Here is a 25,551-nt window from a genome sequence, read left to right on the forward strand (position 1 = left end):
CCGGTCACGTGGTCATGACGTCATCGGAGGCCTTTCGGCACGGGAAGACATAGCTAGTACGGGCAGGTATCATGGCGGCGGGCGAGAAGCAGGCTGCACACCGGGCCGGAGCCTTCAAGCAGCAGAATAAGGCCCATAAGACCGGACGGCACCGGGGCCGCGGAGCGCAGGATCGAGAGAACAAGGGTGAGAGGAGAGGGCACCACGTGACTGCCGGGCCCGGCGCCTCCATGTGTCTCCCACGTGTGCTGCCTGTAGCCCCTGCCTCCCCTGTGCATATACTGTGCAGCGCTCCTGTCACCCGGGAACATGGGGACACGTTACTCGGTCTGTGGGGTCAGACTGTGTCCATCAGCTGACAGGTTCCCTTTAGCTACACAATCATCGTCCTATAGTTCTTTCTCAGGGCCGGGATACTCTCATACTGTGAGCGGCGGTGCATACAATACTGTGCATCACTGCTTACTACAGAGTGTGTGCATTGTCTGATGAATAGTACATGGGCAGGATTCCATAGTAGTATGTGCCTCAGCACCCAGTACCCACTGCTTACTACAGAGTGTGTACATTGTCTGATGAATGGTACATGGGCAGGATCCCATAGCAGTATGTGCCTCAGCACCCAGTACTTACTACAGAGTGTGTACATTGTCTGATGAATGGTACATGGGCAGGATTCCATAGTAGTATGTGCCTCAGCACCCAGTACTTACTACAGAGTGTGTACATTGTCTTATGAATAGTACATGGGCAGGATCCCATAGTAGTATGTGCCTCAGCACCCAGTACTTACTACAGAGTGTGTGCATTGTCTGATGAATGGTACATGGGCAGGATTCCATAGTAGTATGTGCCTCAGCACCCAGCACCCAGTACTTACTACAGAGTGTGTACATTGTCTGATGAATAGTACATGGGCAGGATTCCATAGTAGTATGTGCCTCAGCACCCAGCACCCAGTACTTACTACAGAGTGTGTACATTGTCTGATGAATGGTACATGGGCAGGATTCCATAGTAGTATGTGCCTCAGCACCCAGTACTTACTACAGAGTGTGTACATTGTCTTATGAATAGTACATGGGCAGGATTCCATAGTAGTATGTGCCTCAGCACCCAGTACTTACTACAGAGTGTGTGCATTGTCTGATGAATAGTACATGGGCAGGATTCCATAGTAGTATGTGCCTCAGCACCCAGTACTCACTGCTTACTACAGAGTGTGTACATTGTCTGATGAATGGTACATGGGCAGGATTCCATAGTAGTATGTGCCTCAGCACCCAGTACTTACTACAGAGTGTGTACATTGTCTGATGAATAGTACATGGGCAGGATTCCATAGTAGTATGTGCCTCAGCACCCAGTACTTACTACAGAGTGTGTACATTGTCTGATGAATGGTACATGGGCAGAATTCCATAGTAGTATGTGCCTCAGCACCCAGTACTGTGCAGGGAGTTTAAAGCAAATTTACCACTTCCCTAAGTTTTTTAATATTTTTTTTTTTATTATGACCTGGTTGACAGCAGTGCATAGATCCCGGTGATGCTGTCCTTTTTTAAGACCACTGCCCAGTACCCCACAGGTTTCTAGATATGCAAATAGGGCCGCTCAGTGCACTGCAGGCGGGGCCAGGGCCCCTAGTACACTGAAACCCTGCCCCTTGGTGGCGTAGTTCCTTCAGAACCAGGTCTGGCTGTGTCACCCAGCGGAGGGGATATCAATGCGCTGGGCCTTTCTCTAGTACATTGAGCACCCCTTTTATTATTTAGGGAAGTGGTACATTTGCTTTAAAGTGAATGTATCACCAGGCCCAGGCTGAAGCACTGGAGGCGGGCCGACCTACCCCCAGTGGGAGGAAACCCTACTCCACTCCGGCCTTCCTAGCAGCCAAAATCAGACCCTGCCGCACCCCCAACCCTAACCCGAACCATGAGTTTTAGGGTTAGGATTGGGGGTCGGATTAGGGTTACATCCCACTGATTTGTCATTTTCTAACCCTCCCCACAGCCCCAACCTTAACCCTAACCTTCCGAGGGTTAGGGTTGTTGTGTGGGCAGGGGATAGTTAAGTAATATGTTGGTTGTAACCCTAAACCAACCCTAAAACTAAACATTCTGATTAGGGTCGGAGGTCCAGCAGGGTCTGATTTTGGCTGCTAGGAAGCCCTTAGTGGAGCAGCCAATGAAATCCGGCCAGGACGGGGCTTGCCTGATTAGCTGTGTGCACGCCTCCAGCAAGGTCCCTGGCCCTGATGGTACATTTACTTTAAGGAAAAATAGAAGTCTTAAATCTAAACAACTCAATGCTATAAAAACAGAACAAACAAAAAAAAGTACATCTTTTTAATGGTTTATACTGTCCTCTCTACTTTGTGGGGCTTAGTGCAAAATGGTACAGAGCATCCATGGTCTGGAATGTTTACTATAGTTACATTCTGTAAACACAGTTCAGAGTGTTTAAAGGGGTTGTCAAGGGAGCTTACGCTCTGCGCCTGTTTAGAAGTATACTTTCACTTGCAACCATTGCATGTGCACAGAACCATGCTCGCATTAGATGGTCAAACATGGTTCACACGGTACCCAAAAACATGGTTTCACACATGCCATTTCTATCGGTGTTCACAATGCACCCTGCCCTGTCACACTGTACTAGTTGTGTTGTGCTACTTTACATCTTTCTTTAGGATTTTCCTTGATATGAACTAAAATGGCTGTTCTCTTCTATTAGGACGGGTACCTGCTAAAGTTCTTAGCAAGAAAAATAAAAAAAATTTAAGCAAACTGGACAGGAGACATAAAGCCAACCAGATCCGCAGACAGAGGAAGGATGCTGTGAGTATATCAGTCATAGTCATGTCATATTGTGGCTTCATTTGGTATGGGTGTGTAATCGGACATCCATAGCACTGCTTCATTTCCTCCATTGGTTGTTATATATACTTTATAGTGCATGTGCTGTTGTATTGCTAAGTGTTGATCTTTATGACTTTCTATTAGCTGTATAACTTAATCTTTATAGGTGCTGACTGAAAAGCGCAACTTGGGTAGCAAAGATGGCCCCCCGCACCTTGTTGCTGTAGTTCCCCTGCATGTGAATGTGGCTGTGAGCAGCCTGTTGAATTTGGTAAAAGGCAGTGAGGGTGATATTCTTCATGAAGAAGACTCCAAGAGGGGCACGTTTGCTCTTGTGTCTCCTAAGCTGAAGCAGCGATGGTGTTTTGTTAAAGCAAACAAAGGTAAGAAAATACCCCAAAGTAGATCATTGCTAAAAATATACTATTCTGCTACAGTAGAAATGCCTAATACTAAAGCGTGCCCTGTTCCCTCCACCATTACAGATGACCTGCATTCCCTACTGGACTTGGCCAAGGTGGCAGATACACTTCTGTTTGTCCTGGATGCCCAGGAGGGATGGGACAGTTATGGAGACTACTGCCTTTCATGCCTGTTTGCCCAGGGCCTGCCTAGTTTTGGTAAGACAGTCTGTAGTGTATATGAGTCTAGATAGAATCATGCTCCTATCTCCTGTAAGATGAAGTGTAACCATGACCGTAAGGGCTTCCACAGCGTGTAGTATTGCATCTATACTAGAAGACTGTTCCTCTTTATCATAGGATGTATTTAGCCTAGTCTTCCAATGATGGCCATTGTTTTTCTTTTCCTGTACTAGTGGTCGCTGTGCAGGGGATCAGTGAAATCCCAGTAAAGAAAAGGAATGACACTAAGAAACAGCTAAGTAAGGTGATTGAGAAGAGATTCCCTGATGCAAAGCTCTTTCACCTGGATACAGCACAAGAAGCCGCTTTGCTCCTGAGACAAATATCCACGCAGAAGCAGAGACACTTGGCGTTCAGGGACAGGCGTTCTTATATGCTGGCACACAGAGTGGATTTTCAGCCATCCGATGAGAGTGGCCTGGTGGGCACATTAAAAGTGTCTGGCTATGTCCGGGGCCAGGAACTCAATGTTAACAGATTGATTCATATTGTTGGCCATGGGGACTTTCAGATGATGCAGATTGATTCCCCTCCTGACCCTTATCCACTGAATCCACAAGTCCACAAGACCAAGGCCAAAAAAGAACAGGATGTGGAAATGGCGGTATGTTTTAGTGACTAACTCATAAAACCTGTTTTTTTGTTTTTTTCTCTTTCCTTAATTGTGTTAACTTGCAGACGTCTACAATGTTTGAGTAATTTGCCCTTAGAGCGACTTAAGTTTTTTTTTTTTTTTTTTTATTACAAATTCAATTTTCAGTGATAAATCTAACTAATAGAGTTTGAACTGAGTGAAAGTGTGTATGCCCAGGGGACCCCCATACTAGCCATCGGTGAGGATTGTAGCTGTTGGTCCTCCACCTATCTACCGTTTATCTCATATGCATGATATGGAAGGATAATGCGTTTCTACTGGATATAAAAGTAAAATGGTATTGAATATACTAGGTATTTGTCTTGGCTAGAGCAGGGCTAGAAATGGGAAGATAAAAAACAAATCTGTGGCCATAGTGATCGCCTCGCCCTTTTAATTTTTAACGTAATACTATCCATTATTCATGCTTTAATAGGATGAAAATGCAAACTCTGCTAAAATGGAAGAGGACGTGAAGGTTCTTATGAAGGCGGATTCATCAGTACAAGAGTCTTTACAGACTGAGGTAGTTCTTGATCCTATGGAAGGCGAGCAGACGTGGCCGACCGAGGAAGAACTGAAGGAAGCGGAAGGTAAATTCCAAGCTAGCATCTTTGATGATGTCCATAGGGCTATATCAACTCACAATCTTTGGAACCTTTCTAGCTACGTTATTATGGAACTGCATTAAGACTGAGTTTAATCTGAGTACTTGTGGATCAGTCATGAATATATACAGTGCCTTTAAGACAAAGGTCTCAAACCTGAGGCCCCTCAGCTGTTGCAAAACTAGAATCCCCATCATGCCTGGACAAAGCAGCTCTCCAGGTATGATTGAAATTGTAGTTTTGTAACAGATGGAGGGCTGCAGGTTAGACACCTGTGCTTTAAGAATTGTGACAGCCACCAGGTAGAATCTGCTGGGACTTTTACCTGCAGTATATAGTAAACTACTTCTGGCTTTAGAAAATCATTTATCACATAGTTTCTAACTTTCCTTATAGGTTCCTTAAGAGTCAAAGTACAAAAAAAGGTTCCCAAAGGTACATCTACTTACCAAGCAGCATGGATTTTGGATGAGGAGGAAAGTGATGGAGAAGGAGATAGTGAAGACGACGATGACGACCTAGATGACGATGGGGAAGATGCTATGGATGAAGTAGTTTCCGAGGTGATTTATCATTTACACCTTTAGGGTACCTTAACATGTACCAGATTCGCAGCGGATTTCACGCTGCAGTGAAGGTCTATATGGTTATATAACCGCAGCAGAATTTTCTGCTTTGGATATGTAAGCCGGCCCCTTTAACCCCCTGCCGCGCGCAGCCCCCGGCCCGAAGCATACATTACCTGCTCGGCGCCGCGGCTGTGTGTGAGGCTCCCAGCTCCTCTCACTCCCCATCAGCCAATCAGTGCACGGCAGCACTGATTGGCTGATGGGGACCGACGTGAGCCTCACACACAGCCGCGGTGCCGAGCAGGTAATGCATGCTGCAGGGGGGTTAAAGGGGCTGGCTTACATATCCGCAGTGGAATGAAAATTCCGCTGAGGATATGTAAGCCCATAGACGTTCACACTACCTGGATTCGCAGTGGATTTCGCTGCAAACTCGCAGCGTGAAACCCCTGCGAATTCGGTACGTGTGAAGTGAATGACTGTTAAACTCCCTAAAATCGTGCCTGTCAGGAGTTGGTATATACGGTATTAGGGGGCATGTTGACACGTAGTGTTTATACTGGTTTTAATGCGAGAAAATCTGCAGGTGGAGTCCTGCATGCTTAAATCAAAGGAAATCTGCAGCATGTACACTGCATGTGAACGTACTCTTATGCAGCATATGATCAGTTGATGTGTTTAATCCATTTATCATATCTCGATGCATTACATTGTTATATTGTCAGGAAGAGGAAGGTAGTGTTGAAGAGCCAGAGGAAGAGAGCGAGACAGTGACCATCCCAGACAGCACTCGGGATGACAAATATGATGAAAACCTGGATGAAGCTGAGGAAGAGCAGATGTTGGAGAAATATAAACTGCAACGACAGGATGAGATGTTCCCAGATGAGGTGGACACCCCACGAGATCAGCTAGCTAGAATCCGGTAAGAGGGTCTTATAAACCCACCACTAAACAGTCCACCAGAATTCTGCATTCCCTTTAATGGTTATCTGTGTTCTTAGGTTTCAGAAGTATCGCGGTTTGAAAAGCTTTCGCACTTCCCCATGGGATCCCAAGGAGAATCTTCCCAGAGATTATGCTCGCATCTTCCAGTTTCATGACTTTTTCAGGACCAGAAAACGTATTTTCAGAGAATTAGAGGAAGAGGAGAGTGAAGGCGCCATGGTAATAGAGTGTAACTGTTCTGTCTTTTTACCAGGTTACATAATAAAGTTTCACATACCTTCTGTGAGTTAACACGGGGGGAGGGGTGGTCCTCGTCTCACAACCAGAGTGAAGATTAGGTCTTGCCAGGAGGACCTGATCTGTCTTGCATTCCACACACTTAATTGAGGTGAATAGACTGGGTGATGCTTCATTTCTTGTGGTGAAGCTGCACTGAATCTGAACACTTACTACCACTTTCCCCACAGACTGCAGGCGTATCCATCTATGGGACACTTTTGTGATCAGCTTTTTGTCAAGGTGCAGTCATGTTATCATTGAACATACAGTATATATTAAAGGCAGTCTTCCACCAGGTTTGACAATTATAAACCACCTGGATTGCTGACTGGGGGGGGGGGGGTTAATGTGTCCTTTTAGTCTCTTTATCAGCTGTTTTGTTGTCTGGCAAAAGGACTTTTATTAAATGTGCTGTAATGAAATGCCAGACCCAACGCACCTAATAGCTCATTTGCATATTGAAGTTTTATTTTCCGAAACAACAAAAAGCGACTGATCAAGATACTACAGGTAGTGTTCACTGCAGCCCAGAGAGCTCCTGTTATATTTGTTGTACTATTTTTTTGCTAGCTAATTTGCTTTGCATATTTTCTGTGGGATGATATAGAACATATAATCAATACAGTATTTTGTGGACACTAATACTGTACTTTTTTTTTTTTTTTTTTCTCGGCCTTGCAGGTTGGCTGGTACGTCACAGTACACATCACTGGGGCACCAGTCTCTGTGTTGGAACACTTTAAGCAGGGGGCGCCACTTGTCCTCTTTTCACTTCTTCCTCATGAACAGAAGGTGAGCAATGGGGTTGCCATCCCAATATGAAAATAATTTAGCATTTTACAAGCAGGTTATTTAGTTGTATTTCTTCTACTTTGGTAGATGTCTGTGGTGAACATGTTGGTGAGGAGACACGCTGGTAACACTGAACCAGTTCAGGCTAAGGAGGAAATTATATTTCACTGTGGTTTTCGGCGATTCCGAGCAGCACCACTCTACTCCCAGCACACATCTGGTAAGGAAACCCCCTCCACCATTCAGTGTCTGCACCTTTACCTGTTTTCCTTTTGGGGTATTTACAGCATTAACTATTTTGTATAACACTGTTGGATTGTTCAGTATATGGGTCTGATAGATGCATGGCATTTCCCATGATGTATAACCTCATGATATGTTAGTGACCTGTCTTTCCTTTTATTCTTTTAGCGGATAAACACAAATCTGAGCGGTTCCTGCGGTCTGATGCGGCTGTGGTAGTCACAGTTTTTGCCCCCATTACTTTCCCTCCGGCCTCAGTAATAATGTTCAAGCAGCGCAGCAATGGTAAATTTATTATTCATCGCATCGATTCTTAACTCTTAGATTTGAGGCCTTTTGCTGTCTATCTTGTGGTTTAGACCACTATAATACTGTATGACTATAAAGATGTCTGCAAAAAGGAAAAAAAAAAAAAACACTTGTGTTCCCAATAGAAAATATTGGAAATGAAATGACATATTTATAATATTTAATATGGTAGGACATATAAGTGGAAAAGCTCAAAAAAATCCACCAGTACACTTCCTGTTCACATATGTATACTGTATATGCGCAGTACAGTCTGGGGTTTTATGTAATATGGCTGCACGTTTGCCTCCTTGTAGGTATGCATGATTTAATAGCCACTGGATCGCTCTTAAGTGTGGACCCAGACAGGATAGTTATCAAGAGGTTGGTGCTGAGCGGTCATCCATTTAAGATAATGAAAAAAACTGCAGTGGTGCGCTATATGTTCTTCAACAGAGGTATGTAACATTATGTGGATGGCACATATCCTTCTCGTACTGAACTGTAAGATCCTGTTTATTGCTCAGTTCATTGGGGGACATTAGGAGGTGACTCTAGGACAAAAACATTTTCTTTTTGTGCTCAGACCATTGCTGCTGGGCACTGAAGAGCTCTTTCTGTGTACGCTGGAGAATCCAGACAAGACTCTGTAGGGTTCGCCTTAGGGTAGGTTCACACTATGAAATCTTCATGAATACGTTTCAGCAGATTCTGTCACTCGTACCTGCTCTCCTGACGTGTCAATTCTTTCGGCGGAACGCAGAATTGGCCCAGCCATAGAATGGTGTCTATGGCACAGGTAGATATGCGCGCTGCCGCGAGCGGTTCAAGTGACTGAATCCGCTGGAACTTCTCCACACGGATTCCGTAGTATGAACCTACCTTTAGGGATAGCAGTGGTCTTCATTAGCTGAGAAGTCATTGTGTCTGCCAGGGAAAGCTGGGCACATGGTCAGGAAGTCTTCAGACCGTTGCAGAGATAGATCTTAGGGAGAAAGTATGACTCGTGTTGTGATGGGACATGTCAGGGACCTCAATCTAGAAAGTTTCCCAGACCGTAGGAAGGAGGTTGTTTGCAGAGAGTGCTAAATGTGGCCTAATGCAGTGTTGTGCCCCGTTCACCACTCGTTAGCAAAATGGTAGTTGGCTGTATTCTCTAACCTGTCAAAAAAATACTCTAAAAGTGGGTGCTGCGGAGTGTTACTTATCGTCACAGATCCCTAGGATGCTACAGTAACTATACTGTAGGCCCTTTAACCTCAAGGTGGGATTGTAAAGTGATGCTGCATCCTAGTGGCATGCCTCATATATAAGATGGGAATACGCTTTTAACTTTTTTTCTTTTTGTTTAAATAGGTAGCGCGGGTTAAGGTTTCTATCTGGGTTGTTGCAATGGGATATATTGAAGGCAACCACAGATATCTAACTTTGCTTTATTGTCCTTACAGATGATGTGTTGTGGTTTAAGCCTGTGGAGCTGCGTACTAAATGGGGTCGTAGAGGACATATCAAGGAACCCCTAGGTGAGTATTTCATATACAAAATCTTATCCCCAAGGCAAGTTGTAAAGTCCCTGCATTTCTGCTTGCAGACTAGGAACCAGTGTGTTACATTGCCTGATTGCACAACTCCATTGCTCATACAACTGAATTGGGTCGCATTGTGACCCGCAAAATCCATCCAAACGCGACATGGTGATTACTGTTCACACAACTTGAAAATTTTTTTTGGTGTAGGTCCCTTTTTTCTGTACAAAAATATCTGCAGTGTCTGAATAAATGTTCATAAATCATCTACAACAGAGGATTTATTGGATGTTTAGGTCTAATCAAACTTGTGACAGAATGCATAGAATATGCCTTATGGATATGTGTACAGAATAATCAGTAAACAGTGAATCTTCCTATGTCATCAGGAGTCTTACTAACAGTTTAGAGATCTTGCTGTATTTCTCCTATACAAGGCTCCATCTATACACAACCAATACTGTTGTATATTGATAGAAGCTCTAAGCAGAGTTGGGGAGCCACCAAAATGCTTAGAACCTTTTGAAGGAGCACTCCAGAAAATACAAATTACATAAAATGTAACACCCTAGCAATATCTTAGCAGTGTCATTTATGTTATCCCAACTCACTTGCATCTATACAAGTAATCACTGAGACTCCTAGTAAATTACATGGTTTCAGGAATATTAGGATGACTGCCTCTCTAGTTTGTCTAACTTCCTGTGAACTACAGGATTATCTCATGATCTTTCGGCCAGCTAAGAGCCCACTCCCCTCCGCATCAAGCTCCACTCTCCTTATTCCGCTGTATGTCTCCCTAGATTACTGCTAGAGAGATCATTTCTGCCTAAAAGTATGTGCACACTGAGTAATTGAGGGAAACTCAGTGAGTGGGCACGAGCTGAGAATTTCGCTACAAACTGTGGCAGACGCACGCGTGTCTCCGCCCATGTCATAGACTGTATTCTATGCCCGGCGGATTCTTTCATCCATCCAAAGAATGAACTTTATCATTGTTTGGATGGATGAAAGAATCCGCCTGTGCATAGAATGGAGTCTATGACACGGGCAGAGACGTGCACGCCCGGCAGAGTCTGCAAGCGGGCGTGAGCTGAGAATTCCACAACAGAGTTTCCGCCAGAATTACTCAGTGTGCACATACCCTTATCTAGGGGAGCAGCAGTGCAGTTGATATAGTAGGTGAATTCCTACAATGATTCCTTGCAGTTATAAAGCTCCCCTGACTCATGCTGTATATCTCTGTCATCTGCAAAGGCTCTAGTATGTTCCTATGAGTTGCAGCTTGACACTGATTCCCTGCCTTCTGCTTGTAAGAGCTTACAGGGAGATCCTTATTACAAGGGAACAGGCTAAAGCTGCATCTCATAGGAATACATACGTACGACTTCGGAGTGTGAGTTATGGGTCATACATTATATAACATCCTCCGTTGTCTTTCTTTTTCCAGGAACTCATGGACACATGAAATGCCATTTTGATGGACAGCTCAAATCCCAGGACACTGTATTAATGAACCTATACAAACGTGTTTATCCTAGATGGACCTATGACCCATATGTGCCTCCAGCAGTTACTTGGGTGAAGAGTGAGGTTCAGATTGATCCATCAGAAGTGGAGATGGAATAAATCATTTGGCAGAGAATCTCTGCTCCTTCTCTTGTTAGTGCCTTAAAGGGACCTATTTATTTTGTATCCAGACATTGTAGATGTGTGAATTACATAAAACTAAGGAACCAGAATGTAGTGTTATCCTCTACATGGCAAAGATAAATATCCCATAGTACATGCAATACTTCAGCTGCTACTCTGTGACAGCTGTTCCTTTAGCCAGTCAATGCTGCTGAGGTCCACGTTACCGCCGCACAGCACCACACCAATGATTTGTATATCTTTTGTTTCCTCCTGGAATCGACTGGACAGAATGGTAGCCAGACCCAGGCCAGCTGTAGGCTCAATCATAAGCTTCATCCTCTCCCAGATCAACCGTGTAGCACTCTGCGTTAGGAATGAAATGAGAGAATTTACAGTAATAATGAAGCCATCTCTGCAATCTGCTTATCTGCCTGCTGCCTTTTCTCAAGTAACAGTTAATAAGGTTGAAAGAAGACTAGTCCATCAGGTTCAACCTAAGGAAACCCTACTAGGCGAAAACCCCTATGAGGCAGATGACAATTGCCCAATCACAGGGAGAAAATTCCTTCCCGACTCCAATGGCGATCAGAATAATCCCTGGATCAGCGTATCACCAGAAATATAGTGCCCATAACTTGTAATTTTATATTTTTTGATAATATATACACTTGAGAAAGTGAACCCAGCACCCAAAAACATGTTGTTGATCCAGAATAAAGAAGCCTTTTATCAGCACATCCTCCTGCCTTGAGTGATGCTTTAAAGCGCAACTATAAAAAAAATTTATTTATTATTTTTAGTTAGCCTAGGTCATAATAATTTTTGCAGTTTATAGTAATAACGAAAAGTGAACCGCTTTTGAAATACATGCAGATGAATGTCCCCTCAGAGCTGTGTTTGGCTCTAAGTTACTTGTTCAGTTTTGCCCAGCACTCCTAAAAATCCGTACTCTGCTTTGTACGGATTCTCAAATAGGTCCCCGCCCCCTCCCTCCAGCCTTGGCACTGTGGCTGCTGTCTTCATGGCTTCCCCGCCGGTATGGCCGGTCCCCCCCCTTCAGTCTCATCAATGTTGATTCATGATGACCAGTGTCCAGCAGGGGTGTCCCTGAGCCAGCAGGGCCGCAGGCACCCATCCGGAGCCGGCCACCATGTTACTGGGCCCTCTGCAATGCCGCCGTTGCTACTGCTCCCCCCCTTCCCTCTTATGATACCCAGTGCATAGTTGCCAACAGTCCAAGGTATGACCTAGTAAGCCCCGCCCCCAGCACCCACTGTGGGGCTAACAGCAGGGCTGGGCTTACCGGGTCATACTCAGGACTGCTGGCAACTATACCAGTGCCGCTCCGATGCTCAGTGACAGGTCCTGGAGCCCTGCCACAGTCGGGCAGGGGTGTGCCCGAGCCGGAGGGGCTGCGGGTACCCCTCTGGCGCTGGCTGTTATATACCTGGGTCTGAGCAATTCCACTCTCTGCCCTGCCGCCACTGTTGCCGCGCCCCAGTGAGCTTTGCTCCCCCCTCCTTGTCATCCCCCCTCCCCTCACTGTCATCCACTCTCACACCCCCTGACCTTTCTTCTCCACCTTGCCTCCTCTCTCCATCTCCCCTCCCCTCCTCATTCTCAAAAAATTTGCACACAAAAAAGTTGAAAGTTGAAAAGTTTATACAATTCTCTACTTGCTTTTATTTCAGTTAGCCACCTAAAAGGGTTAATTAAGGTCCTATAGCTTGTTTTGAATTCTTTGAGGGGTAAAGTTTAAAAATTATGTGCTTTAGGGTGCATTCACTCACTCACACCGGATCTGCAGCAGATTTGATGCTGTGTTCAGCTATTTAGATCTAATCTGCTGCAGATCTGCAGCAGAAAATCCACTGCGATACGGTGTGTGTGAAGCTACCCTTATGGGGTTTCTAACACACTTCAGAAATAAACTAGTGCTGAGGGCGGGGCAGGGGAGGAGATAAGGCAGGAGGGGGAGGGGAAACCACACCCACTTTGTCAGCCAGGAAAAATTTTTATTTTTTTTCTTCTAAGCCAAACAACTAGTGATATCTCAGCGAGCGCACAAGCTATCAACGCAGTTTATGGCTCTTTTTAAAGGGTAACACGTGGGCCTTTTAACAGAGTAATTTCATTTAAATTATAGTTACGCTTTAAATTAGCCCTGCAGCGCTGAGGACAACTCTGCATTGGATCCTCAGGATTCCTAGCATTTAACCCTCCATTTATCTCCTGTCCAGAATCCCTTGGCTAGGACATGGGACTCCTTACAGAGTTTTGGTGCTCCAGCCATACATGTGCTTTTAGATGTTAGGGTTTCCCCGAAAATATGGCATCCTCTTTCAATATGACGCCTCGACTAATCTACCAAGTAGCACAAAATAAGGCACCCCCCTACCTGAAAGTAAGGCATCCACCCCCCATGTGCTACTCACAAAAATCCCTGTGCCTAGTCTTTCTTTTTTCAGCCACAACCTATTTAATATAAAGTTATTACTTTGTAATATAACTATTAGAATTAAGTTTTTTTTTTTTTATTTAAATATATACTTCTGTTGTCTGGTAGCAGCCACAGATTTCGCAGCTTGCCCCCGCTTGCATCTCCGCCTGTGCCATAGACTCCCTTCCATGGTCAGGCAGATTCAGGCGGATGGCAGAATCTGCCAGACCGTAGAATGAAGTCTATGGGACTGTCGGAGATGTGCGTGGCCACGAGCAGGGGCGAGCTGTGGCAACACGGCCTCCTGCTGCCAACCAATATTTGTGTTGGGAACTGCAGGGCTGACTAATGTCAGAACACTTATTGTGGAATACTGACAACGGTACAATTTGGATTAGACCTTTATACTTTTGAGAAATCGGCTGTCCCACTGGGCAACAGGAAAAGATTTCTACAGGTAAGAGGGGCAACACGGAATTTTACCCCTTTGACAACTGATACTTCTGTAGGTCACAGTTTCAGAATATTCCAGAAAAAATTGTGTTGATTTGAAATAATTATGGATAGGGGACATTCAGGATTTCTATATTTTTAAGAAACTGATCCTGAAAACCTGACCTGTTGTGGGAACCTTTGGGCTAGGACAGTAAAAGCCTACTGTATAGCAGATGCACATATACAGAAATAGGTGTGTTTCTCACAAATTATGACCTAGTGATGTAACTTTCTCTGTAAATCCACATTACAACCATCAAATAGATTTTCTGGTATCTATGTGACTGCAGCTGTTACCTTAATTTCATCTTCAGTGACAACAAACACATCGTCCACCAGGTCTCTTATAATAGGCCAGGTGTTGGGGCCAATGCTTGTCCTCACACCATCTGCTATGGTGATCGGAGAATGGAGATTAGGATTCAATATACCATTCATCTTGGAGCGGTAGCAGTCGTCCGCGTTAAGAGGTTCGGCCGCATAAACCTTTATATCCGGTTTAATTGCCTGTTGTACAAACACCATGTGAGCGCAAAAATAGTACCATGTATATGAGCTTCTGGCCTAGCATGCACCTTGCTACCAAAGTGGTAATGATTTAATACACTTACAGCTACAGAACGTTCTTTTAGATAGTTTTGTCATTGGCGGGAAGTTTTTTTTTTTTTTTTTTTTTAAGGTGCAGTTACATATTATTACTAGAGCATGCTCAAAGCCGGTTGTTTGGCATTTGAATGCCAGTGGCTGAAGAAGTTAAATGCAGTCCTAGGAAGTCTAGAAAAACATGGTTATAGCCTACAGGTATATCCATGTTTTCCTGGACTCCTTAGGGAGGCATCCAACTTCTTCAGCCACCAGTACTGGAATGCCGAACAATTAGACTTGAGTGAACAATGAGACTTGAGAATGCTTGAGTCGCGCTTACCTCTAGTAGTGAACTTAGATCACTATAGAACCCTATGACGATCCAAGTTTGGTTCAGCAGAACTTTGGCTGGTCAGTTAAGGTGGATTTTTTTTTTTTGCATGTTGACCATGAATCAGATCGTATTATTGCTATACTCTTACCTTAACAGCAACAGCTATTCCAGCCAACATACCACCACCACCCACAGGTATGACCAAGGCCTCCAGTCCTGGCACCTATCAGTTAAAACAATTCACATAAAAAAAAATCCAAAATATGACTATTAATAAAACATATAATGTGATAGTTGTCAAGTAATACCTGTTGTAAGACTTCAAGTCCAATAGTTCCTTGACCTGCAATGACTGCTGGGTCCTGATTTGGATGAATCAAAACACCTCCGGTTTTCTGTACTGTTTTAGCAGCCACTTCTGCACGAGACTTGGGCAAAACATGTCATAAGTAAGAGGACATGAAGTCAAAATCACTGGCATTCAACTTCTGTAAGCGCAGGGAATCAAATGTCAAGTGTTTGGGTTCAGATAACATTGCTGACCCCAAACATTTTGACAGATCTATTCAGCATTAATGGTATGTTCACATTGAGAAAATAGGGTGGAATTCCGCGGCGGAGCGTGTAGAGGGGGTCAATTCTTTTTATTTGGAATATCCCTTTAAACTGTGAATACAGGAGCATCTTTCATTCTGAGAGAACGCTATAGGAAGTAATGTTTGGTTGAACCATATAGATCACAATTCTTAGAGCTGTGGAAATTTTAGTTACATCCAAGGTTATCCATATTAAGATGACAATAAATGTCTGCCCAAATTACCTTATCCGATGGTTCACAGTTTACAATCAGAGCACCATACCCAAGAATAGCAGATTTCTTACATTGTGCAGCTATGGTTGGAACTACCACATGTGCAGGAATGCCTAGAAGATAAAGAGAAAAAGCTGGAGACACTCTGGGTTTCCATGCAGTCTAATGCTGGGTTTACACGGGACGATAATTGGCCCGATCGCACGATTAACGATGTCGGAGTAACGATTTTTTTAATCTAACAATCAGCGTTTAGACAGTACGATATATTGTATGGAATAATCGTTTTGCGATTGTTTTAAGATCGCCCGCAGCCCGGCCCCCCGCCTATCCGCAGCCCCCTGCGCCGGCTCGATCGCCCCCCCCCCCCCTGCCGCCCCGATCGCCACTGCTCTTATCGCCCCTGCCGCGAGCATACCTTACCTGCTCGGCGTAGCGGGTGTTCGAAATTCCCGGCTCCCCTCTTCAGTGCATTGATTGGCTGAAGAGGAGAGCCAGGAATTTCAAATGGCTCCTCTTCAGCCAATCAGTGCTGTCGTGCATTGATTGGCTGAAGAGGAGAGCCAGGAATTTCAAATGGCCCCTCTTCAGCCAATCAATGCACTGAAGAGGGGAGCCGGGAATTTTAAACACCCGCTACGCCGAGCAGGTAAGGTATGTTCGTGGCCGTGGCGGGGGTGGCAATCCGGGCGGCGCAGGGGGCTGCGGATGAGCGGGGGGCTGTACTTTCACAACGACTTTACATGGAACGATCGTCGAATTTTTTGCAAACCACGATTTAAGAACAAGTTAAAAGATCAAAATGAACGATTTCTCGCTCGTCGTTCGATTGTTCGCTGCGTTTACACGTACGATTATCGTTCAAATTCTAACGTTATCGTGCAAATTCCCACGATAATCGTTCTGTGTAAACCCAGCATTAGGGTCCATTTACACAGAAAGATTCTCTGACAGATTATCTGCCAAAGATGTTGAAAGTAGGTGGATGGCCATTATTTTTAAATAACTGCAACTAATTTGCCATTAAATGGCGGCCATCCACTCAATTTCAACAGTGTGGGAACAGATCCTTTCTGTGTTTTCAATGCACTGCTGGTTTTGGTTGGCCCTGGATCAGATGCTGAAATTGCATCTATGGCCTCAGAAGCATTAACCATTAGGCTAATGTAAACTGCTTGAATATTTACCCATAATCTGTGCTGCCAGTGCCAGTGCCTGTCCATGGTTTCCACTGCTGTGAGTCACGACTGCAGTACATGTATCTAATGGTAAGCTCTTAACTGCATTTAGTGCACCTCGAATCTGGAACAAACAGATACAAAAAACAGTAACCGTACATGTAGAATGTGAAGGCATATTGGAGGTGGGCTATGCACATGCATTATGGAGCACAATATAAAAAAAGTATACAGTCTGTATAGTTCAGTACTATTTGCTGTATACAGCTGAAGTCTACTATTTATACTACAAAGCAGTCTATTTATACTACAATGCGGTCTACTATTTACACAGCACAAACCTAAACAACTGGACTGTAGCAGGTTATCATTGCGGAGCATCCTTAGGTGTTTGCCAGATGGGGGCAGTGTGCCTGTGTGTGTGTGTCAGATAGGGTAGTGTGCCTGTGTGTGTGTGTGTGGGGGGGGGGGGGGGGGGGGTCGTGTGCAGTGTGTATGAGTGTGGGGTGCCAGATAGGGTAGTGTGCCTGTGTGTGTGGGGGGGGAGGAGAGTCAGGTCGGGTAGTGTGTGTGTGTGTGTGTGTGTGTGTGTGTGTGTCTGTGTGGGGGGGGGGGCTGGTGGGGTAGTGTATGTATGTGTGTGTGGAGGGGGGGGGAGGAGAGTCAGGTGGGGTAGTGTGTGTGTGTGTTTGTGTGTGTGTGGGGGGGGGTCTGGTGGGGTAGTATATGTATGTGTGTGTTGGTGGGGGGGGGGGCTGGTGGGGTAGTGTATGTGTGTGTGTGTGTGGGGGGGGTCGACTACAAAGCCATCAGCAAAACCACGCAGCACCAGAAGTCACATTAAGGGTACAAACAAACACACATGGTGGATTCACTGCAGATCCCTGCCCTGTGATGTCTATGGGCAGACAAACTTGTAGAATTTCCCATTAATGTCATGCTCGATAAATATAACCACCTTGAATGAGCCCGTCTTCTGCAGTAATTCACATTTAAAGAAGAGCTTGCGTGCCGCCAATGCATCCAGACTGGAAGACGTCATCACTGGAGTTGGATGGAGAAAGCCTTGGATCTGTCTGTGAGCTTCCTGCACATCTCCTAATGTTACACAGTATGGGGGATTCATGGTCCTCAAATAAAACAGACAATAAAGTGACCCAGTAAATCCCTGCAACAAAACTTTGCGGAGTGAGCACCATAGTCACCATACTATAATCTGCTGTATAACATGCTGCCTGCAGACTGCATTGGCATTTTAATGTTCCCTTTAAATTACTACAAACCCTTAGGCTAGATTCACACTATGTAGAAATGATGGCAGTCTTTCATAATGACGTCTGTCATTGCGCAAATAATGTCTGTTATTGTTGTCCGTTTTTTTTTCCTCCTTGTGCTTAAAAGGCCATAGCACTTGCAGTTTTTCACCTAGAAACCCACATGAGCCCTTATTTTTTGCGTCACTAATTGTACTTTGCAATGACAGGCTGAATTTTTGCATAAAGTACACTGCGAAACCAGAAAAAAATTCAAAATGTGGTGAAATAAAAAAAACAAACGCATTCCTTTTATTTGGAGGGTTTTTTTTTTTTTACGCCATTTGCCCTGGGGTAAAACTGACATGTTTTATATGTTCATCAAGTCGTTACGATTACAACGATATATAACATGTATAACTTATATTGTATCTGATGGCCTGTAAAAAATTCAAACCATTGTTAACAAATATATGTTCCTTAAAATCGCTTTGTTCCCAGGCTTATAGCGCTTTTATCCTTTGGTCTATGGGGACGTGTAAGGTGTCATTTTTTGCGCCATGATGTGTTCTTTCTATCGGTACCCTGATTGCGCATATACGACTTTTTGATCGCTTACAATTTTTCTGGATTTGATGCGACCAAAAATGCGCAATTTTGCACTTTGGGATTTTTTTTGTGCTTACGCCATTTACCGTGTGAGATCAGGAATGTGATTAATTAATAGTTCGGCCGATTACGCACGCGGCGATAGCAAACATGTTTGTTTTTATTTATAACATGGGAAAAGGAGGGTGATTCACACTTTTATTAGGGGAGGGGGCTTTTTTTTATTATTAATGACACTTTTTGTACTTTTACACTTATACTAGAAGCCCCCCTGGGCGATCTCCACCACTAGACACCAGGGAATGGCTGCATCAGGTAATTGGATGCAGCTGTCATCTTTGACAGCAGCATCCGATTATCTAATTAGCGGGCACAGCGATCAGGCTGTGCCCGCTAATAGCTGCGGTCCCAGGCTACATGCAGCACCCGGGACCGCGGCGGTTCAGTACTGATACCTCCAGGGTCAAATAAAGAACGTTATTTGCACAATGATGGCGGTTATAAAAGACATCTGTCATTTCTACACAGTGTGAACCTAGCCTTATAGTGATCTAAAGCAGTGTTTCTCAACCTGCGGTACGCGTACCCCAGGGGGTACGCGCCGCAGGCTGAGGGGGTACGCCGGGAGGTGGGGGGAAAAAATATTTTGGGTGCCGGGACACTGCTATCACCCAGCAGTGTCCCGGCACCTATCCCCGCCGCTGCTCTCACATCCTTCCCCCAGCAGCCTCACCAGCTTTCTGTACAGGACATGGTGAGGCTGCTGGGGGAAGGATGAAGTCCGAGGATACAAACCAGCAGCCTCTCAACTCACTGTCTCTGAGGCCCTGCTGGTCCGGCCGCCTGCGGGGACATCAGCCTGCCGCCGCCGCATCTCCTCTCCGCCGGGTCACCTCAGGCAGCCTGTTCGGGATTCGTCCCCAGGCTGCCGCATATCCTCCTGGAGCCCCCGGCTGGACGCTGCAACCCGATTCGGGAGCCTCACGCTCTTCCCCCGCGGCTCCCGGATCGGGTTGCAGCGTCCAGCCGGGGGCTCCAGGAGGATATGCGGCAGCCTGGGGACGAATCCCGAACAGGCTGCCTGAGGTGACCCGGCGGAGAGGAGATGCGGCGGCGGCGGCAGGCTGATGTCCCCGCAGGCGGCCGGACCAGCAGGGCCACAGAGACAGTGAGTTGCGAGGGGGTAGTGGTGCTACCCCGCCCGCGGCTCCTGCAGTAGATTGTGGACCAGGATATGGGGCGCCCCCCATGTCCACCTGCCACCGCTTCTCTCCGGTCAATCAGTGGTTTGTAGACCGGAAGATGGGGCCCCCCTCGTCCTACGGTTGACGCTGCTGCCTGTGGAAGTGGGGTGCCCCATCTCCCGGTCCACAATCCACTGCAGCAGAAGCCCCCAGCGCACCACTACATCATCACCTCTCTCCCCCCTCCACCTCCTTTCTACCCCCATCATCACCTCTCCACCCCCATCATCACCTCTCTCCCCCCTCCACTTCCTCTCTACCCCCATCATCACCTCTCTTCCCCCATCATCACCTCTCTACCCCCTCCACCTCTTTTCCCTCCATAATCACCTCTCTCCCCCTCCACCTCCTTTCTACCCTCATCATCACCTCTCTCCCCCCTCCACCTTCTCTCTACCCCCATCATCACCTCTCTACCCCCATCATCACCTATGAACCCCCATCATCACCTCTGTACCCCCATAATCACCTCTCTCCCCCTCCACCTCCTCTCTACCCCCATCATCACCTCTCTACCCCCATCATCACCTCTCTACCCCCATCATCACCTCTCTACCCCCATCATCACCTCTCTACCCCCATCATCACCTCTCTACCCCCATCATCACCTCTGTACCCCCATAATCACCTCTCTCCCCCCTCCACCTCCTCTCTACCCTCATCATCACCTCTGTACCCCCTCCACCTCCTCTCTACCCCCATCATCACCTCTCTACCCCATCTTAACCTCTGTACCCCCATCATCACCTCTCTCCCCCCTCCACCTCCTCTGTACCCCCATCATCACCTCTTACCCCCCCTCCACCTCCTCTCTACCCCCATCATCACCTCTCTACCCCCATCATCACCTCTGTCCCCCCTCCACTTCCTCTCTACCCCCATTATTACCTCTGTACCCCCATCATCACCTCTCTACCCCCATCATCACCTCCCTACCCCCATCATCTCCTCTGTACCCCCATCATCTCCTCTGTACCCCCATCATCTCCTCTGTACCCCCTCCACCTCCTCCCTACCCCCACCACCTCCTCTCACCCCTCATCACCCATCACCTTCTCTCACCCCCATCACCGCTCTCCTCCTCTGTCCTCCTCTCTCCCCTGTCTTCCTCTCGCCCCTTCACCTCCTCTCTCTTCCTCTCCCTTCTTCACCTCCTCTCTCCCCTGTCTTCCTCTCCCCCATCACCTCCTCTCTCCCCCGTCTTCCTCTCCCCCATCACCTCCTCTCTCCCCTGTCTTCCTCTCCCCATCACCTCCTCTCTCCCCTGTCTTCCTCTTCCCCATCACCTCCTCTCTCCCCTGTCTTCCTCTCCCCCATTCACCTCGTCTCTCTTCCTCTCTCCCCTTCACCTCCTCTCTCTTCCTCTCCCTTCTTCACCTCCTCTCTCTTCCTCTCCCTTCTTCACCTCCTCTCTCTTCCTCTCCCTTCTTCGCCTCCTCTCTCTTCCTCTCCCATTTCACCTTCTCTCTCTTCCACTCCCCCTTCACCTCCTCTATCCTCCTCTTTCCTTCTTTTCCCCCTCAGACCTTACTCTCCCCTTAATCTCCTTGTGGCTCAGAGGCTGGAGAAGAGAGGAAGACCCCTCCCCCCCATGGGCGGATAACGTGAGTATGAATTTTTTTTGTTTGTTGGGGCAGGAGGGGGAGGGTGTAGAATGGTGGGCATTACTATGGGGGCAGGGCAGGAGGCATTATTACTATATGGAGGGTCATGGAAGGGGATATTATTTTTAATGAGGGATCCTAAATACAGGGATAACCCACACACCTACTCACTTTACAGCGCATTACACCAAACAGCGGAATTATTACTGTATGGGAGCCTATAGGTAGGAAAAAGGGAGGGAAGTTAAAGGAAAACTGTGATGCCTAAGATGTTTGGCAGGTTCTCTGGCAAGAGGTAAATTGTAGCTGCAAGAAATCATCATGGTGGTCTGGGCCAGATGGAGAGGAAAAGGAAAAGTGATATATGGCTACATGGGGAGGTATCTGGCTATAGAAGGAGGTATCTTAACTACATGGGGAGATGTCTGGCTGCAAGGGGGTAGGTATCTGACTACATAGGGGGAGGTATCTGACTACATGGGGAGATATCTGACTACATGGGGGAGGTATGTGGCTACATGGGGGAGGTGTCTGACTACATGGGGAGATATCTGACTACATGGGGAGATATCTGACTACATGGGGAGGTATCTGACTACATAGGGGGAGGTATCTGACTACATGGGAAAATATCTGACTACATGGGGGAGGTATCTGGCTACATGGGGGAGGTGTCTGACTACATGGGGAGATATCTGACTACATGGGAAAATATCTGGCTACATGGGGGAGAGATATCTGGCTACATGGGGGAGAGGTATCTGGCTACATGGGGGAGAGGTATCTGGCTACATGGGGGGAGGTATCTGACTACATGGGGGGAGATATCTGGCTACATGGGGGAGAGATATCTGGCTACATGGGGGAGAGGTATCTGGCTACATGGGGGAGAGGTATCTGGCTACATGGGGGAGAGGTATCTGGCTACATGGGGGAGGTATCTGGCTACATAGGGGAGGTATCTGACTACATTGCAGAGGTATCTGGCTACATAGGGAGGTATCTGACTACATGGGAGGAAGTATTTGGCTACATGGGGGAGGTATCTGACTACATGGGGAGGAGGTATCTGGCTACATGGGGGGATATCTTGCTACATATAAGGGGTATCTGACTACATAGGGAGGAGGTATCTGGCTACATGGGGGGATATCTGGCTACATGGGGGGAGGTATCTGACTACATGAGGAGGTATCCGGCTACATGGGGAGATATCTTGCTACATATAAGGGGTATCTGACTACATAGGGAAAATATCTGGCTACATAGAAGAAGGCCTCTTGACTACATGGGGGAGGTATCTGACTACATGGGGGAGATATCTGGCTACATAGAAGAAGGCCTCTTGACTACATGGGGGGAGGTATCTGGCTCCAGGGGGACATATCCATCTCTGTGGGATATATCCCACCTGCTTCTCTGGCACCCGGTTTACTGACGGCCTGCTCAGCCAATCAGTGCACAGTCCCACCGTAGCCACTGATTGGATGAGTGGGCTGTCAGTGAGCTGGGAGCCAGAGAAGCAGGTGGGAGTACAGGGAGGTAAGTATGATCTGTTAAGGGCCGGCAGCTAATTAGGTAAATAGGCAGCGGCTACATTCTCGCAGCAGATTGAAAATCCTCTGTGAGAATGCAGAGCCATAGGCCATAACAGTACAGAGTATCGCAGTGGATTTTGCTGTGAAACGTACATGTAAATCTACCCTGGGCAATGTTATTAATGGATGGCATCGTTGGGGGTACTCGGCTGGAGCATCTTGTCGCATGGGGGTACTTGGCCTGAAAAGGTTGAGAAACACTGATCTAAAGGACCTATTCCACGGAACGATTGTCGGCCGTTGCAGACGATAATCGTCCCGTGGAATAGAAGGCAACGATCAGCCAACATCGTTCAGGTCGGCTGATCGTTGCGTCGTTTGTCTTTCAAACATGTTGAAAGACAAACGACTCATACAGCAATGATTTGCTGCCATCGCTCTGTGGAATAGGAGTGACGGCAGCAGACCGCTGCTGTATGCTATGGGCTGCCCGGACGATCTAGCGATCACCCAGCCAGCCCCTGTCGAATAGCGGCGGCAGCGAGCCGGGAACGAGGAGCAAACAAGCTCTAATAGCGCTTGTTTGCTCCTGTCAGTCAGCCTGTGGAATAGGGGCTTAAAGTGAACCTCCCGGCCCCCCGCTACAGCCCCCTATACTCACCTGATCCCGCTTCTGGATCAGGTCGGGTCACGGAGATCTCAGCCGCTGGACTCTCCGTCATTCTCTATGAGCGTTGGACTCATCTCTTAGCGCGCTCCGGGCTGCAGCAGCTGAGATCTCAGTGACCCGACCGGATCCAGAAGCGGGATCAGGTGAGTATAGGGGGCTGTAGCGGGGGGTCGGGAGCCTGTCACCCCGGCATGGAGGGGTGACAGGTTCCCTTTAAGTTTGGTGTAAGAGACCTAGGACTGGGTTCTGTACTGATTTAATACCGGACATAAAGGAAAAGACTATCCTATCCACTAAACAAGTCCCGGGACTGATGGAGGGAAGCTGCCTATGATCAGTCCCGGGACTTGTTTAGTGGATAGGATAGTCTTTTCCTTTATGTCCGGTATTAAATCAGTACAGAACCCAGTCCTAGGTCTCTTACACCAAACTTAAAGGGAACCTGTCACCCCTCCATGCCGGGGTGACAGGCTCCCGACCCCCCGCTACAGCCCCCTATACTCACCTGATCCCGCTTCTGGATCCGGTCAGGTCACTGAGATCTCAGCTGCTGCAGCCCGGAGCGCGCTAAGAGATGAGTCCAACGCTCATAGAGAATGACGGAGAGTCCAGCGGCTGAGATCTCCGTGACCCGACCGGATCCAGAAGCGGGATCAGGTGAGTATAGGGGGCTGTAGCGGGGGGTCGGGAGCCTGTCACCCCGGCATGGAGGGGTGACAGGTTCCCTTTAAGTTTGGTGTAAGAGACCTAGGACTGGGTTCTGTACTGATTTAATACCGGACATAAAGGAAAAGACTATCCTATCCACTAAACAAGTCCCGGGACTGATGGAGGGAAGCTGCTTATGATCAGTCCCGGGACTTGTTTAGTGGATAGGATAGTCTTTTCCTTTATGTCCGGTATTAAATCAGTACAGAACCCAGTCCTAGGTCTCTTACACCAAACTTAAAGGGAACCTGTCACCCCTCCATGCCGGGGTGACAGGCTCCCGACCCCCCGCTACAGCCCCCTATACTCACCTGATCCCGCTTCTGGATCCGGTCAGGTCACTGAGATCTCAGCTGCTGCAGCCCGGAGCGCGCTAAGAGATGAGTCCAACGCTCATAGAGAATGACGGAGAGTCCAGCGGCTGAGATCTCCGTGACCCGACCGGATCCAGAAGCGGGATCAGGTGAGTATAGGGGGCTGTAGCGGGGGGTCGGGAGCCTGTCACCCCGGCATGGAGGGGTGACAGGTTCCCTTTAAGTTTGGTGTAAGAGACCTAGGACTGGGTTCTGTACTGATTTAATACCGGACATAAAGGAAAAGACTATCCTATCCACTAAACAAGTCCCGGGACTGATCATAAGCAGCTTCCCTCCATCAAGGCTAAATAAAGCTTTATTGATGTTAATAGTTAGATCTGCATCAGGGAAAGATGTGTGATACCAATACGGCTACCAATGTGGCTAGCAGTTTTTTTTAAAGCCCTGAACAGCAGATGTCTATTTATGCAGTGATCCGTGTAGGTTTTGCTTCATATTGCCGTTGTTAAGGATATGGTCACACTACAATTTTGTTGTAAGGTGCATTCACACGTACAGGATCCACAGCAGATCTGCAGTAGATTAGATGCTGTGTTTAGTTATTTAGTTAGACTGATATGAAATCTGCTGTGGATCCTCTACGTGTAAACCTAAATGTGTCATCTACATTTTCTTTTACTGATTAGTCAGATACAAAACTTATTATTTTATTTATTTATTTTAATCTGTTAATATTTTTTG

The 25,551-nt window shown here is 46.8% G+C and overlaps 2 protein-coding genes across 2 annotated transcripts in view; one reads left to right on the forward strand and one right to left on the reverse strand.

Moving 5' to 3' along the window:
- TSR1 (TSR1 ribosome maturation factor) lies at nt 1-11,761 on the forward strand. The gene is made up of 15 exons (XM_069945688.1): nt 1-186; nt 2,734-2,837; nt 3,025-3,241; nt 3,344-3,478; nt 3,676-4,106; nt 4,573-4,729; nt 5,141-5,307; nt 6,039-6,238; nt 6,318-6,480; nt 7,222-7,332; nt 7,420-7,552; nt 7,744-7,860; nt 8,181-8,321; nt 9,312-9,386; nt 10,840-11,761. Exons 1-15 carry the CDS (start codon nt 72-74, stop codon nt 11,016-11,018), a joined length of 2,445 nt encoding a protein of 814 aa, XP_069801789.1. The 5' UTR covers nt 1-71; the 3' UTR covers nt 11,019-11,761.
- SRR (serine racemase) overlaps nt 11,045-25,551 on the reverse strand; it is a 17,506-nt gene continuing 2,999 nt past the window's right edge. The window contains exons 2-8 of the mRNA XM_069945687.1: nt 17,826-17,997; nt 16,877-16,991; nt 15,699-15,802; nt 15,187-15,306; nt 15,027-15,101; nt 14,257-14,466; nt 11,045-11,387 (exon numbers count right to left, since the gene is read on the reverse strand). Of these exons, the coding sequence (XP_069801788.1) occupies nt 11,187-11,387; nt 14,257-14,466; nt 15,027-15,101; nt 15,187-15,306; nt 15,699-15,802; nt 16,877-16,991; nt 17,826-17,993 (993 nt within the window). The 5' untranslated portion in view covers nt 17,994-17,997 and the 3' untranslated portion in view covers nt 11,045-11,186. The remainder of the gene's footprint in view (nt 11,388-14,256; nt 14,467-15,026; nt 15,102-15,186; nt 15,307-15,698; nt 15,803-16,876; nt 16,992-17,825; nt 17,998-25,551) is intronic.

The sequence above is a fragment of the Dendropsophus ebraccatus genome, chromosome 11 (genome assembly GCF_027789765.1).
Source record: "Dendropsophus ebraccatus isolate aDenEbr1 chromosome 11, aDenEbr1.pat, whole genome shotgun sequence".
Classification (NCBI taxonomy): domain Eukaryota; kingdom Metazoa; phylum Chordata; class Amphibia; order Anura; family Hylidae; genus Dendropsophus; species Dendropsophus ebraccatus.